Source organism: Polistes dominula, unplaced genomic scaffold, assembly GCF_049000335.1.
Source record: "Polistes dominula isolate Pdom_NZ unplaced genomic scaffold, Pdom_raw_medaka contig_49, whole genome shotgun sequence".
In the NCBI taxonomy this organism is placed as follows: Eukaryota; Metazoa; Arthropoda; class Insecta; order Hymenoptera; family Vespidae; genus Polistes; species Polistes dominula.
Window position 1 is genome coordinate 647373 of NW_028300914.1, and position 17258 is coordinate 664630.

Sequence of the window (17258 nt, forward strand, 5' to 3'; positions counted from 1 at the left end):
ATTACGTATTTATATCCTTTGTAGAAATTTAACTTGAGAAGAAAATATATATATATATATATACCAAGTAGTTATAGTAAGTATATACTCTACTTATATAAGTATCTCTAGTAATAATCCTCCTGTCTGTCCGAAATATATTTTTCTTCTTGAAATTATTTTCATTAAATTATAGTGCCTTGTGCGTTTTATCAAATTCTTTTTCTTTTCTTTCTTTTTTTTTTTTTTCCAATCTAACCCTCTATCATCTTGCGTAATTTATCAAATTTTTCATTTGGGATTACACGTTTAATTTAACAAAAGCAAAGGTTCAATGTGTTGTTATTTTAGAGTAAAATATTTACACCCCATGGGTCATAGCGATTCTATTATAAGAGAAAAGTCATACTACTGTAAACTGAACTAAGATAAGTTAAAACTAAAGTAAAAAAAAAAAGAAAAAGGCAAGATGGTTCTAAAGCGTTTTGCGCTACAGAAAACGTAGATAAGTTTCACGCCAAGGATTAGTTTCGCCTTGGTCTTTCTATGGTGACGGCGCGGCGCGTTGCGAACGACTTTATCGTCGAACGAACGAACGAACGAATGTACGAACGGTCGTAAAGAAACGACCGCTTTCACGAACGAGCTCCTTAGGCTAAGTTACGCTCTCGTGCCTAAGCACGAGAAAAGACTACAGTTTGATCTGTGTATTAGAAGACTCTCAAAGTTCTCTCCTATTGAACGACGAAATAAGATCAAAATGATCTATCAATACACTTTGTTCTTTTTTCACTTATTTAACGTTAGAATAAATTACATTTATTGCTATACTTTTTGTTTGTTTTTTTTTGTTTTTCTGTAAAAGTATACATTTTGTATAAAATTTGTAACAAATGTTATTAGAAATATGAAGCCAGCAAAAAGTTAGAATTTTTTTCTAGAGATACAAAAATATATATTTTCGATGATCGGATGATGAACCAGTTTTTTTTTTTTTTAATTAGTAACCAATGCTTAACATTATATTTTTAATTGCCTATCAATTTCTCTTTTATATCAAGCAATAGTATATATAAGAAGGAGTGATACGTTTAAATTAATAAATATAAATCAATCGAGAGTTACTACTAACATGTATAAAGAAAAAAGATAGAAAAGAAAGAGAAGCGTGCTAGCTAATCGTTCGTAGTCTCTAGAGATTTCTCTCGATGCAACGACGTTCAATGATTTACGTACCTATCTCTAATTGATCCGAACCGTCTCTCGATGCCTATCCGCCGGCATAAAACTAATTTTCTACTCGTTAAAATAACCCTAAGTTGATACGATTTCCACGCTGTCTAGAAACTTACTTACTGACGAAATCCTACTACTTGTAGATTTAAAAAGAAAGGAAATGAACGAAAGTAATGCAACGTGCGTATGGGTTAATGTCTATTCGCATTTCCTGTTACCGTTCTATGTTAATACCAATTTTTCCAATGTTTCCCAATTTATTCCAGAGAAATTTCACTGGATAGCTAATAATATTGTATAGACAAAAACAAAAAAAGAAATGTAAAATTATAGTTACTATATTTTAAATTGAAAGTTTACAGAAATGGTAATGAAATATTCCAGACACGTAACTCAAACAAATCTGAAGTATCCAAAATGTTGGAAACGGGAAAAAAGTCGAAAGAAATCTTGACTCTTATCGATTCGTTTTTCTTGTTTATTCTTCCTTTCGTTTGTAATTTTTAGTCTTTTAAAACTGGCCAGGAAGAGAACGTACGTTTGGAGTAGCTAATCGACGACAAAAGGTATAGGCTTTGCCAACTACGGGATTACAGTTAGGTACTCGAGGATCCGGCCAGCTGGTATGCCGGAGGAAGGAAGAATAAACGACAAAAGCGATTGCACGAGAGAGAAATAAAGAGAAAAAGAGGGAGAGAGATAGAGGGAGAGAGAAAGAAATGCAGCGGACAACGCTCCTCCACAACCGATGGAAGGAGTTTCGCGTTACAATAAGCGAACGTGTTTAGTATTCGTGTAATACAAGCGGTCTTCCTATTGAGCACCAAAGTCACGTGTTTCGTACTTGTCCTACGAGTCTGCCAAAGACAACCACCATGGGAGAGAGAATTGTACGAAGTTTGAAAAAGAAATGAGAAAGAATGGAATTTACACTAAAGAATTTTATTACAAATGATTGATTTAACGATCAAAACGAATTACTTTATATAAAACTTATTCGAAATTTTTGTTATTAATTGTAATTTCGAATAATAGATTGAGTTTTAAAAAAAGTGCAATTCTTTTTTTTTCTAAAATCTCTTTCTATCTTTAATAGGAATGATTTGGTCTTTGAAATATTGCCATTCATTATTCATTAACACCTGTGCTTGGTCGTAGTAGTAAGCTTAGTAATAGCGACAACAAAATTGTTTAGATCGCGTAAATGGACCTACTTTTATTCCAGGAAATTATGTTGGTCAGTATGCCGATACTATCACGGAGAAAATATATTAATCGATATTAATTATTTATTTGATATAAGAATTGTTATATCAACGTTAATATAATAAAAGGTAATGGAAAATTTGTGTATAGAAAAAAAAAACATGTTTTTTTTAACCTACTTCAATTTTTCATAGAAATATCATTACTCAAACTGTCTTAACAATTTATAAATGCAATGATTTTTCTTACCTACTTTATGTCTTTTTTAAAAAATAAAATCATTTCTAAAATCCAATTTATACTTACGCGTAAGATTTCAAACAAAATCATATCTCGTAGAAAAGGACAAATAAATTTTATCGATTAACCCGAACAATTAACCTGAAAATATTGAACAAACATACAATACGAAGAGTTAAACTGTATAAGTAGCATCTTCGTGAAGCTAACAGTAGCTAACAAAAGAATGAAGCATCGAATCAAGAGGAAGATTAACGTTCGCAACGTATTCAACACCGGATTACAAGGAAAATGGACGTCTTCTTACGTTCCCCTAAGTTTCATTCTAACGATCGAACTTTATATTTTCTGATTTATTCGTCGCTTTCTCTATCTATCTTTGATCCTTTCTCTCATGGCTTCTAGAATTCTTCCTTCCTGTTTTTAAGAAGTGCTTAAGCAAGCCTAATCGGCTACACGCTCGCAACATTGCCAACTATGGGATTACAGTTATCTACATGGAGATATCCTTGCCATACACACATACACACATAAATGAATACAAGTATCCGTGAATATAACCAGCTGATCTCTTCGTAGAAACGGAGAGAGAAAGGAAAGAGAATTCACATTGAAATGATGCGCGATATAAGAAAAGGAGAATAGAAAATACACATAGACCACCACCACCCCCCTTAACCCCCCTTTACCCCCATTCCACCCTTCTCATCTCGTTCCACCTTTTACCGCAATATTCTTCTCTCCTTGGTAGCCACATAAATGGACGAAAGCTAAAGCTAAAAGGAACGTTGTTGAAGCGTGCGAAACTATGGCCATGTCTTTCAAATTTAATTAACGTCTTCCGTAACAAAGGACATTGTCTTATTACTTTGGTACGCGTTTTACGCCCGAATAGATCGTCTAATAGCTTAAGATAGAAAATATTTCGACTTATTTTCTATAAACATATCATGAATTGTTTCTACTTGGATATGTTGTTTGTAAAACGATTTACACACGTTGTTGAGAAAATGATTGTTTCGTTTAAAGATGTTATCTTTTATTGCTTTATTCTAACCGACCATTTCTATTCGTGTAAAATATGGATACTTATGGCTATGATATATACAATAGCTTATTTTATAGTTGGCATAGTTGTGCTACTATAAATATTTCGATAAAATCGAACTCGATAGTTTAATAAAGAGTTTGGTCAAAATCGTATAAGAATATAGTTTATGTTTAAAATCGTTTAAATCAATCTAAGAGATTGAATTTATTAAATAGCAAATAATTATTTAGAGTAATTTATTCGTTTCCATTTAATTTCTACAAACTCACTTTACTAATCTTATTCGAATATATATATAATTACTTAATATGAATTGAAATATAAATCAAGGTAATGAAAATTATCTTGAAATAAGGAATCATCATTCGAATTGAATAAACAAACGTTTATAATTCCGTAGACGTAATTACTTATGACGATTGTAAGTAAATTTATTCTCACCGTAAACTCTAGCAACTCTATAAATTTCAAAATAACTACATTATTGAAATATTCAACAAACCAACCAACCAACCAACCGACTAAATTTAAATGTTAACTATCGAGAAAGAAAAAAAATTCTCAACTATTTAAAAGACAAATTTTTGTTTCTATGAAAAAAAAAAGCAGTCCAGCAACGTGTTGTACTTAATCTTAACGGTAAGTCCTTAAGGATGGAATCCGAAAGTGCAATGTTCATCTTACAAGGAAGATTATTTTAGCGCGACCATAGACGCATACCATGCTTGCTTTATTCACTTTTATTAATCGTATACCGTTCGTTGACAAAACGGCAGCCTTGCCGAAGCTCCAGGTTACAGTTACTTAGATAGTTTCCAAGGTTGAAAAGATCCAAGAGAAGTAGAAGAAGAAGAAGAAGAAGAAGAAGGGGTTCATAAAGAAAAGGTAGAAATAAAGAATGAATAAAAAAAAGGGTTGGAGAAGGGGAGGTCCAGTTGGATTGAAAGTTCGTAAATAGATGCGATTCGCAAAGGATGTGGGGGCGTGTGAACCGAACTTAAAAGCTCCACGTGATGGTGATGATGATGATGATGATGATGATGATGATGATGATGGTGGGTGTGCCTTGTTGGCTTCCGCATACTCCTTCGTAGTCAACGCAAGTCTCTTCTTATCTTCTTGCCAACGAAAGCAAAATGCTAAATGTTCTCTTGTGTGTAAGATGCACGTGTAACTACACATGTATAAACGTATGTGTGTTTGTATGGTGTAAAGGTATATACGTTGGTTTCTCTACGTAGAAACATATCTCATGCGGATTTATGTGGAGCGACGTATTGTAAATCGTAATAAAGCGGAGATCGCGTTGAACGAAGACGAACGGCTTCTTCTCCTTCCTTCCTTCTACCTTTCATGGATTTAAATGCTTAGGAGCGGTGTCCCTTTGCCGCGTTGCTTATGTGTTTGCGAACGTTCACCGAGTTTGTAATACCCCCGTAGTGACACGAACTTCGTGGAATTTCTTATAGTACCTAACATCGTACCTATTTTTTTTTTCTTTAAACAACGTTACAGAGATTTCCTTGTGCGTTCTTATCTCAAAATAAAGATAAGTGTAACAGATATTGTTTGTCAGATATTCATAAAACTTATCTGACATTTTTTTGATTACTCGTAAAACATGAAACGCGTGCATTTTAAAGTTTTTCAATCAGATTAGTATTTTTTTGCAATAAGAACTTTTAAAGTTAAACAATTTTCTTGGCATTTAATTAATTGACATTTTTCATATAAAAATTGATTCGTTAAAAATAATCATATGCATGTATTCAACTTGATAAAAAGATGAAACTTACCGGGCAGTGTCAGACCGCATGTCAGAACGTGTTCCGGTACGTCATGAATCGTCCTGGGTGAAGTGACTTCGTCGGCTCGTTTTTTCGTTCCTGAAACAGAAACCAACGAGGGATCTCGTTACTCCCGCATCCTTTGCAAACACCGAGGACCACCCTTGCGTTCGAATTCTCTCCAACAACAATGTGGGACGCATTATTTGGTAATATGATCGAATGCATAGGTGTGTACACTTGTACACGAGTGAAGCTTGCTATGGAATATCCCACAATGTAAACGTACTTTAAATCATCTCTGAAAGGATATCGATTACCATTGTAATATTTTATTGCATCAATACACACAATACGATATTACACTGTGATATCAATTTCTTTCTTTGTGATATTATGATCTACACACGCGCAGAGAAAAAATATTGAAAGTTTGGAAATAGAACATTGAACTATCAAAAAATGGGACCACAATTAAAAAGACAACTTTTTTTTAGGGAGTGGGGGTAGATTGATAAATATTTGCAATGTAATATTTATTTAAAGACAAGGGTTCGAGAGAGAAAGAGAGAGAGAGAGAAGTTACGAGTACGTTGCACTTGAGTAAACCTTACGTAGATTCGCAGGATTAACCTTCGCTCTCGCTTTCTCTCTTTCTTTCTTTATATCTTTATATATCCTTCTTTCTTTCTATTTCTTTGAGTATATGGCAGACACTTTGACTTTCCTTATTCGTCGTATTTTAAGATGAAAACTTAACGCAAAAGAAGACGTACAGATATATATGCAACGGTTCGCATAGTTGACGCCACTCATCTTAAGACGTTTGCATCGTGAACTTGGTGTCCCGTCTCTGATATCTTCCTATCTTTTTTCTTTATTTCTTTCTTTCTTTTTAATATGCACCGGCTCTTCGGATGAAAGCCAATCGCACTTTCGAATGAAAGACGTTCGACGTTATGACCATGTAATAATATCTTTTAATTAATTTATTCATCTCCTTTATAATATGATACATTCTTCATTTAAAAGTATCATTTATTTTTTTTCGTATTTTTCTCAAACGACTAACGTACCCGCTTCATAACATCGAAAATCATAATAGAAAAAGTAAGAGAAAAAAAAGAGAATAAATAATAGAAAACACATATATAGGTTTGTCTGTGTGTATGTAAGTCTGTTAACGAAAATGTTCTAGTCGAAATTATGACAATAACAATTGAACCTTGAAACTCGCAAGAAATAAACAATATTCTTCAGTATCCTTCCGTCCTCTGACACGTTCACGTTAAACATTTAATAATCTACTTAATTATTGAATAATTTTATTTCTAACGTTACAGCAATCAATTTGATATTATTTAATATTAATTTTTGATCTTTTACGTACACTTTTTATTTATAATTAGGTTTTTTTTTTTTAGAACTTTAACACGATACATCGTAATCAAGTTTTATAATATTTTCTATTAATTATATTAGGTAATCGTGCACACCATGCCAGATGGATAATAAATGTCATCGATAATCATTGGTACGTGTAGTATGTTATAAGAAATGTTACTTCGTAATTTAAAACATATATCAATTTGATATATCAATCGTTTTATAGCAAAGCGATAAAACGTCTTATCTTTTATAGTATATTAGTAATTAATCTAGAAATTATTTATTGTACAACATTTTTCATGAAAATTTATATCTAATTCGTGTAGACACTTGTTAAATGGGATATAATCAAATTTTAAGAGAGATCATTATCTATGAAATGTAATTACTTTGTACGTTGGTGAGTACGTAAATTAAAATAACAGTTCTCGATGATGGAACAATTAAATAAGGAAAAGAAAATAATAATATTAGATAAATATAAATATCTTTCTTTTTTTTTTTTTTAATAGAGGTAATGTATTAATTAGAAAAATTCCTGGCGCCGTTTATATAAGTAAAATACTATTAATATGAAATTAGTTTGTAACTAACCTCTCTCTCTCTCTCTCTCTCTCTCTCTCTCTCTCTGTGTCTGTCTACGTTTTCATTCCTTGCAATATTCCGTTCAACCAATTAGTATTTGCTGTTTGCTCATGGGCGTTATTAAACGATTAGAAGACATTTTACCTATGGGGTCTAATTACAGGTTCTCGCGTTCGTTTATAAGTTTATCTCGTCTACGTTTATAGTGGTAAAATCGATTCCTTAGCGATATACAATCGTTATTACTTTCCATCACGCTTCTTCATGACTTATTTACTCATATTAACCATGCATTTATTTAGTTTTTATTTTTATAACGAAAGTTCATTAAATATAATAACATATATCATTGAAATATTTTCTCAAATAGATTGATATAAATTAATACTGGTAGATTATTTTTTTATTGAAATAATTATTTATTCAAATAAATTCAGACTGAAGAAGAAGAAGAAGAAGAAGAAGCGTGAAAATTTTCAATGCCGCGTATCATTACGGGAAAGGGCGTTAATGACGTGTGATAATTACAAACTACCAACACGAGTAAAGACAATGGTTGAACGGATACATCCACCGACTACTAATAGACCTGAGAAGAAAGTCATCGTTGAGGCGAGAAAACAAAGCCAAGCTTCATCGAGAGTGAGAAAGAAATGCAATTACCATTGATTTATCGCTACGTTCTTAACATTCTTAGAACTCGTTGTCGATCATTCCAACCAACCAAATGAGAAATAATGGGAATACTGAAATTGCACAATTATTCATTATCTCATTTTTATTCTCTTTAGTACAATATTATCATATTTAACGTAAAACGATTCAAATGTTTAATATTACTGTATTTTTTTTTTATTATTTATGCTGATTATTTGTATAATATTTTTCTTTTACTTTTTTTTACTTTTTTTCAGTATAATTTATTATTTTATTTAATTAATTAAATTCTGGGGTTAGATTTTAGAGATAAAACAAAGTAGATTGGCAATTAAATAAAGTTAGCATAACGTAGCCCGGAAATGTGCACAGCAGGCATGAGGATGAGGATGGTATCGATATAATAATGTGTCTTCCTCATCTGGCATCGTCGTAGGATCATTGACATGATGATTTAAACGAGAGAGAGAGAGAGAGAGAGAGAGAGAGAGAAAGAGTGAGTGAGTGAAAGATATACATGAGGGGAGATGATCGAGGTCACCGACATGCAATCACACGTTATTCCATGCGTTGCATACAGTTGATGCAGCTGTTAATGCACAACCATTGGGATTTTACTCTCATATTGTAGTATTATGTACAGTAGAAATCGAAGAAAATTGATTAAAATGTTGAGATCGATGGAGTTTTTCTTTTTTTTTTTTTTTTTTTAATTTAATTTTACATACATCATCAATTCGTATTTCAACTGTATTTAAACAAAATGATATTTGATAATAAGTAAGTATTTTCATAATAAAAAATTGCATGACGCAAACAAAGCGGAAGTAGCTCAACGTGAAAGCTTATCGTTACTTCGATTAACTTTTAACCAAAGGTTGATTGGATTTTCTTACTTTACGACACGTCGTTTGCAACTCAAACGTTTCTATTCCTCCTATTCCTGTCACATTTTCTATCTTATGGATGCGACCTTTAGATGCTTGTCCATCGTTTCTTCTTAATGTATTATACTATGCTTGCGATAATAACAGCAATTGAATGCATCGATAAGTTTCAAACTCAACAAAGTAATCTATTGTGTGTCATAAAAGTATCGAACAGACATATTCTTTTTCTTGTTCAATGTATTCGCGAAGAATTAATTTAAGCTGGGTTTTAAAATATCGTTAATGTGTTTTTCAACAAATTATTAACTATCCATTTAAATTTGTCAACGTGACCAAGAGTTGATATCCTCAATTTCATTTGCATGATAAAAACGATCGATAGAAACCAATTGAAACTTATCGAAGCACATTGGCCGTGCACGCGGAAGCAATTAAGGTCTCCGATAGAAACTTGAAACGATTTATTGAAGTAAAGAGAACTTTTCAATTGACGAGAATACGTCTCTAGAAAACTTTCTTCTTCCCTTCATTAACACCGAAACGATGACGACCGACCCCTTTCAAACTTTTTATCTTTGATCGTAGGAATCATTCAATAATCTTCTTTTTTTTATATTCTCCACCTATTTTCATATGAAACTTCAGATAGAAATTGAACATGATTCTATTTGTCGTATTAGAAAATATTTCGAGATAATCGAAGATGGTTTTATATGAAGGGAGAAAGATAGGGAGGGAGGTTAGGGGGTTACCAGCAAGAGCCTCATCTAACTCGATTGAGAAAGACAGGAGAATTAAGGGTCTGGATTAATCCAATTGTCTTCGCTTGTAATTCAATTGTGAAAGGAAATTAAAAATCAATAAGTACCTTGCACTACAGTACAGTCTTCTCCATCAACGATTATGGTAAAGTCTTGTTAGAACGATATTAAGAGTTCTTGATGAAGAAATTCAATTCATGAAGATGACAATTGGAAACATTAGGGGGTAGGTTGGTACTCATTGAGTGTTCATATTAAATATTTTATTCATTTAATTTAATTTCCAACTTATATAAGAAAAAATGAAAAATACGATTCGTTTCAATCTATCCTAAAAAATTTAAAAAACTTTCTTTAAAAGAATGAAACGTCTCTCCCATTCTCTCTTCCTTCGAGCCCTCCTCCCTTTGTTTAACGCATGCAGAGGAGAACGACGATAGAGAGGTGAATAGCCTCCATTGTAGAAGCCGCTTGATTCTCGCTTAAGTAGATATGATTGAGGGCCGCCGTAGGGACGATCAATGAGTTACTAAGTATAGTCAGCCTATGAAACAAACGTTCAATCAAGCGGTGCTTGGGATCGGCTCGTATACCGAAACGCTTTAATTCGATTCTAGGTCTCCAGGTGCATAGTAGCCACAACCAGAAGCGTTTACCAATGTTTTGCTTCGATGATATCGATCGATCTTATCGAAAAACAATTTACCTTTTCGAAGACAATACTCGCTTGAAAAGACAAACTACGTGGGATAAGAATTGTATTAACATTTATTACGTATCATCGGCAAAGAATTTGTTTAACAATTTTTGTAAACGTTTAACGTGATTGAAAATCAACGGGGGGAGGGGGGGAGGGAGAGAGAGAGGGGTGTAAGTAATTCATTTCGTAGGATCACCTAGTTTATGGTTGTTTCGTGTAGTTGTGTGCACCCAGGCGTGGGTTGTGGCTTCATGTCACGTTACACTGGGATATGTCCTATGCTGGGTATATACAGGGAATCACGCGAAAAGGAGTGAGTGGGTTGCTGCCACTCTTGGGAAAGGCTCCCAGAGAGAACGAGCGAGTTTCTATGTCAAAGAGAAAGATAGAAATAGATAGATAGATAGAAGTCAATGAGAGTGGCACGTGCTAATGAAACGCGACAACCAACGCAAAGTCATGTCCGATCGCGTGGCGACTGACGCCAAGATTAAACCGCCCCGCAGGTTGTTCAAACGTGACGGCAGCACCAGAGAACGATGAACGGGCGAGACCATGTAATGTCCGATTATGCACTTGATCGAGGTGATCTTTCGATAAACCGCCGAAACCCATTGAAAGATCGTTTCAGATAAATTCACATTTAATGTATTACCTATGTATTTTCTTTTTTTTTTTTTTTTAGCATAAAAATAAACTTCAAATAATCTATCCTGGTGATCCATATATAAGAAACTTAGTTTACAAACCAATCGAAAATAAAAAGATCAGCAACGGAACGGTATTAACACGTTAACCCAATTAGCATCTGGACGCACACCTTTGTTTGAAGTTCGAAGTAAAGAAAGGAGTACAAAATTCAAGCTGCTTTGAAATGACTATACTTTGTACGAGGGGAAAAGGGACACGTATATCGAACTGTTGCTGCGTTATCCCGTTTCATTAGCAAGCCCATACCCATTGACGAGTTCGTTACTCCGTTCATTCACTGTCCAGGCGAGAGGCAGGTCACTTGCCTCTCTTTCTTTCTTTCTCTTTTTCTTTCTCTCTCTCTCTCTCTCTCTTTCTCTGTAAATACAGACACCGGAGCAAGTCGCTGGTTGCAGACACAAAAGTCAAGGAACCTTTGGAATAGCAAGCCGCTGCTCGGCAATTGCCGTCACCACTGGCACGGTACGACGGTCTGCTCGTAACAGTCCGCAACGGTCCGCGGTATCTGCGGTCTCTCGATCTTCGACTTAAAAGACTCGGCTAAATGCCCTGGCCAAACAACTACCCCCCTTTTTCTCCCCTTTCCTTCCTTCCTTCATGTTCCACTGTTATAATTCTTACTTCCTGCGTTCTACCATGTTTTTTGTTTTTATCATTTTTTACCACCATCTTCATGAAGCGTCAGTTGAATTCGATTTCTTTTTTATCTTCGATAATTTATTTTAGATTGATTGGTCGATTGTTACGTTTAGTGTTAAAGATGCGAGAATATGATATAATAAAATTTGTCTCTTTACAAAAGAAGACACTGAGATTTGCACGTGTCAGAGATGTACACGGTGATATTTCGGGATAAAACATCGTGAATTCATGGCACTCGAGTTGGTTACAAAATGATCGCAATCAGGAGAAAAAAAAAAGAAGAAGAAGGGAAAAGGAACGTGGGAGGATAAGAAGAGTAAAAAAAAAAAAGAGATCGGTCCGGTCACGAAACTTCAAAGTGTTCCCCCGGCAAAACGGAGAACGGCCGAGAACGTCCGGCCGGGTTTGGACGAAGATACTCGTATACTCGAAGAAACGGGAGTGACTCGTTTCGACTTCTACGGCGAAAGATCGAGTGACAAGCGAATACGCCGACAATTTGCATACCCGTTCGTTACAATCACGCCCTCATGCCTCGTGCGAAAGTCATCGCTCGTTAACGACGTCCCGTAGGAACGAAATGCTCTCTTAACACCTAGCGTAACAAACGGATAAATCAAATTTAGATTTTAAATTGAGATTGATGAAATTTCGATCATTTTTATATTGAATATTGTTGTCTCTTATATTCACGTCAATGAATGAAATTAAAAAATATTAAATGGTATTTAAGTTATTCATTAGATCTATAACTTCACGAAGTGTACTGCACAAGTAACGGGAATATGATAAATAATATTGAGTTTGTTCGTAGGTTAGAAATTTCCTGGACAACGCAATATTTTTATTATTTATAAGAGAATTCATTTAGGAATCAATTTAAATGACACAAAAATTCGAATCCGCATTCCACAGGGAAAAACTGAAGATAGAAAATATTCGTGAATGTTTTACAACCGTGTTAAAAATTGTAGACCTATTAGTACTATACATTTTGTATACAGTGAGAGTATTATCCACACACGTAGTATGATACGAGGCGGTAATTCAGTCGGTGAGACGACTTTGTCGAAGAGAAAGACTTTTCAATAGTCATCGTTTGTAGGAAGTGGCCACTCGAGGATGATGGCGCGTATCGCCCACGCCTTTTATGCTTCTGCACAGAAATTTCAAGTTCGTTCGTCTATTCGGTTTTGTACCGAGTCGCGTCGTGCTGTGGCAGTATTCGTTCCTAGGTAAATCATAAGTCGTATATAGGTATAAGTAAAAGTCGTCGAGAAATAAAAGCCAAAGAATAAGTATGGGAAATACCAATACGAATGGGAATATGAATAGGAATATGAATAAGAAGTAAAATGGAAGTGGAGAAGACGAAGTGGCTACTACAAACAGCAGCTGACGCGGCTTGAACCAGAGAAGTCATTATTTCTAAGATATTTCTAAGCAAATCGCTATACCGTAAGAATTCCAGAATAAAAATTACATGTTTACATATCGCGCGATATCACGCCATTATTTTCCTACTCATTTACAGTTATATTACGAATATTCTCCCCCCCCCCCCAAAAAAAGAAATATAATAAGAAACAAAAACCGGATATTGATGACCTAACTATCGTATAAAACAGTAACAATTGATAATGGATATGTTAACTTACCGAATCCCATACGAACTTCTTCCTCATCGTCGCTGTCGATATGTTTGATGCCAGCCACTTCGAAGCTTCTGGCACATTGATCTTTCCTTGAATTCGATGTTATGGAAGAGGAAGATGCCGTGCCGCAATCACACTCGTCTTCAGGACCGTGCTCGCCGCAGGCACAATCTTCACCTGCACACTTACAACCAAGAAGAGGATCGTCTGTGTCTATATTCCTACAGGCAGGACAGGGGAATGTAAGATCATCGAGGGAGACCCTTTCGATCTTTCGTTCAACGGTGACGAGAAGATTGGCGATGTAAGTCGGCAGTTCCTCGTCGGTTACGTCCTCGAGGTGTCGAGCTTTCTGTAGTCGTTCTTCCAGTTGCTCCTTCCTCGTTTCCCTCCTCTTTTCAACTTCCTGCCTTCCCACAAGTTGTTCCAACCTAAGAGGACTCTTTAGATCCTCGGGTGCGATTGGTCTGCTTCTTGTTTCGCATCTACCACTTTCCTTCCACTTTTCCATTATCGTTGGTGATACAACCTTGGCGCACCTTTTCACTTTTGCCGAAAGACTAGATGACGATGATTCGAAACCCTCCTCCTCAGTTAATTCCTCTTGCGATGGTTGCTGTTGATGTTGTTGGGAATATTTTTCAAATCCACTATCACTATCTTCTATTTCGTTTTTCCAACATATGACGCTAGACGTCGAATTTGATTTCGTCACTGGCGTCATAGCCGTCAAAATACTCGAACTCGTATGACCAACATCGGAATCTTCTGATCCTTCCTTTGATCCTTCCACTACTACTTCTTTTTCTTCTTTTTTCTCTTCTTCCTTTTCTTCTTCTTCCTTTTTTTGGTCTTCTTTAACACTTTTTGATGTTTCACGCGACCTACGACGTGCTCTGGCTACCGTCGTTGTCGTACTCGTACTAGCACCGCTATTGGACCCTGTTATTGTTGTAGAATTGTGTTGGGTTTTTCGCGAAGGTTCCCGCCAGTCCATAAACTCGTCCTCACGCTCCCAACCGAGGATCCCTGGGGCCCTCATCGACGTTGCTCGCCAGATCACTGCTATCTGGGAAATCGTAGACAACAAAATAAAATAATATAGAAGAATACGTTGAAAATAAATCGTACAGTTTATTCAGCCATAAAAAAATGTGAGAAGTAATTTAGGAATACTTTCTTAGATAAAAATAAATACCAATATGATAAATTGACATACTTCCTGTACATACATAAACATGATTAACATATACACGTATATTTTCTATTGTTCGATCAAATCCGCTTAGATAGTAAGATGTTTGGTAGAGAAATGATCATCGCTAAGGAACGTTAGGAATCTTTGACACGTCGTCGGGACGTTCGGGACCATCCTTCGCGACGAATAAACGCGAAAACAAAAAAACCAAAGAGGGAACGATGAAAAGAAAGAAATAAAGAAAGAAAGAAAGAAAGAAAGAAAGAAGAGGATGGAAAGAAAAGGGACGTGACTCACCTCGACGGTATTCCGCTCGACGATTTCAACAGCAGCAGCAGCAGCAGCAGCGGCAGCGGCCACGGTACCGCTCGACAAAGTGCTTGCTGTTACTGCTGCACTCCGTACACAGAGGTAACATTCCCCAAGTCTTAGTGCCGAAGCTTCGAGTTCGCCCAACTGCAGGACAAGGGCTCTCCCACCTATCGTCAAAGGCCAACCCTCTGGCACCACTAATTCATTACCCTGCAAATTGATAATAATCCTAAAATTAATTCCAAAGTGTTTTCAGACAACACAATACAAGTAATAATAAGTTGTATTATAAAATATGTTATCCTACTTCAAATATGTATTCTACGCAAGGATATCGACAATTGATTAGATTACATTGAAATGAATTATTAATAACGCTGATTCAAATCCGTAATCGGAGCTTCGAGGAAGGGAAAGAACGAAAGGCAGATTAGGGCGAATTCCCGAGAGGTTTCGTTCCTCTATCTTGTTGCTCCCCCCACCCTAAGTTGACGAGTTGGAATGCGAGTGGAATTTAATCGGATTCAAATAGTGTTGCACGTGCGCAGTATAAGAAAGAAAGAAAGAGAGGGAAGCAAGTTGGAATGCATAGCCCTGTAAGTACCCACGCCGGACGAGTACCTTCGAAAGGCGCAGCAAAGAGACACCTTACGCTTCGTAATGCTTTGTATTGCTTCGCCCACGTGCACACGTCCTATGGCACGCAAGCAATTAGACTAGAAGAAAGTAGACACCCTGTGTGTGAGAGAGAACTCCTCTTACAAAGTTCCTTGCATTCCGTACGACAAAGGTCGTCTCGAGTCAATCCTCAAAAACTTCTTTTAAATACTAATTTGAACTTTATGTAAATATTGAAAAATGTAGCACATAAAACATTTCAAACGTGTATTTGAATTAAATTGATTACCCTTAATACGAGCTTTCGCTTAGATAATGCAACGTTTGATATCTTATTAGTGGATTTCGAATCTAATAAATAGATCAAAAGAAATATGCAAGAGAGAATGTAATAATGGTTAGAAAGGTAGAAAGGTTGATAATGTAACAAAGTGTATATATAGATATAATCATTTTCATTATCCTCATGAAGTCCTATGTCTGTCAATTCACATAAGCGACAGGATAGAAAAAACGTTGTTCAGTTTCTATCGGTTGTGATTTTGCGCGAGTCAATCCACTGTTGGAACTTAATTAAGGCGTGCGTGCTTGACGATGACGACGACGACGACGACGCATTTGTGTCTAACGCTCGTAGGTAGACACACTTACTTGATAGAGTAGATTCTAATGTAAGTAAGTAAAAGTATGTGTGAGCGTTTGTAAACGTATACGTGTTGAAGCTTGGCGTCGCGTGTCCGTGTCGCGTGCCGTAAGTTGAAGCATACACCAAGCATTTCCCTTCGCGTGTTCTCTCCTTCGTCCTCCTCGTCATCGTCAGTTACGTGCCAACGTATACAAGACGGAGAGTCCTCATGAGAACTTAACAGGAACTGGCCCAGATTCCTTGAGTTTCCTTGCGTAGGAAAAGTGAGAAAGTGTAATCGAGAAATAATAAAAGGTGACTGTAGATTTATACTTAAGTATTATCCCCCTTCTCTTACATTCTGAACATTGTATTTTAATCAACACGTTGTTATACAGAAGTACTGTGAAATCTATTCTCTTGCAAGCAAGTATTATGAACTATTATTAAAATTCTTCTAATCTTGGATAATTCTTAAGACACCAATAATTCTCTCGATTACATTTTTTCTAATTTGTTAATCGAAACAATTACCCTTGAACCAAGTGAATCGTTCAAGGTTCTTCCATAGCAATGAATCCTTTCGCATTAATCCTTGGTATTGTAACTGTTAGAAAATTTCAATAAGAAAATTTTCATGAATGGTGTCAGTGGTCTCTGTCTTATTCTCTTGTTGTTATTCTTCCGTTGTTGTTGTTGTATGGCATTGCAACGAGCGTGTTTATGATGTTGCTTGGATAAGAAACACGGCCGTCGGCGTCCGTCACTTGAGTGTCTCATTAGTGGGGAACCTTTCGCGAAAGACGTATCTGCCCCGAAACTAAGCTGACTTTCACTGCCCGTCCTTGTGATTTATCGCCGGAATGTCCTTCGATTTATGTCCCGCCTCCGCATAGGGGAATCTTGCGTTCACCTCTTCTCTGAACCAAACGACTTCTAAGATTCAAACACACTAAGGAATATCGGATCCCACGGGCTACGATCTAACAAACTCTTCTTATATCTTACCTAGTGCT

General features: G+C 35.8%; 1 protein-coding gene across 7 annotated transcripts in view; it reads right to left on the reverse strand.

Moving 5' to 3' along the window:
• LOC107069348 (uncharacterized) overlaps positions 1 to 17258 on the reverse strand; it is a 215190-nt gene that overhangs the window by 84824 nt on the left and 113108 nt on the right. For all 7 annotated transcript variants that reach the window (XM_015326593.2, XM_015326592.2, XM_089169874.1 and 4 more), the window contains 3 exons: positions 14985 to 15209; positions 13493 to 14558; positions 5509 to 5598 (listed from right to left, as the gene is read on the reverse strand). In XM_015326593.2, the coding sequence (XP_015182079.2) occupies positions 5509 to 5598; positions 13493 to 14558; positions 14985 to 15209 (1381 nt within the window). The remainder of the gene's footprint in view (positions 1 to 5508; positions 5599 to 13492; positions 14559 to 14984; positions 15210 to 17258) is intronic.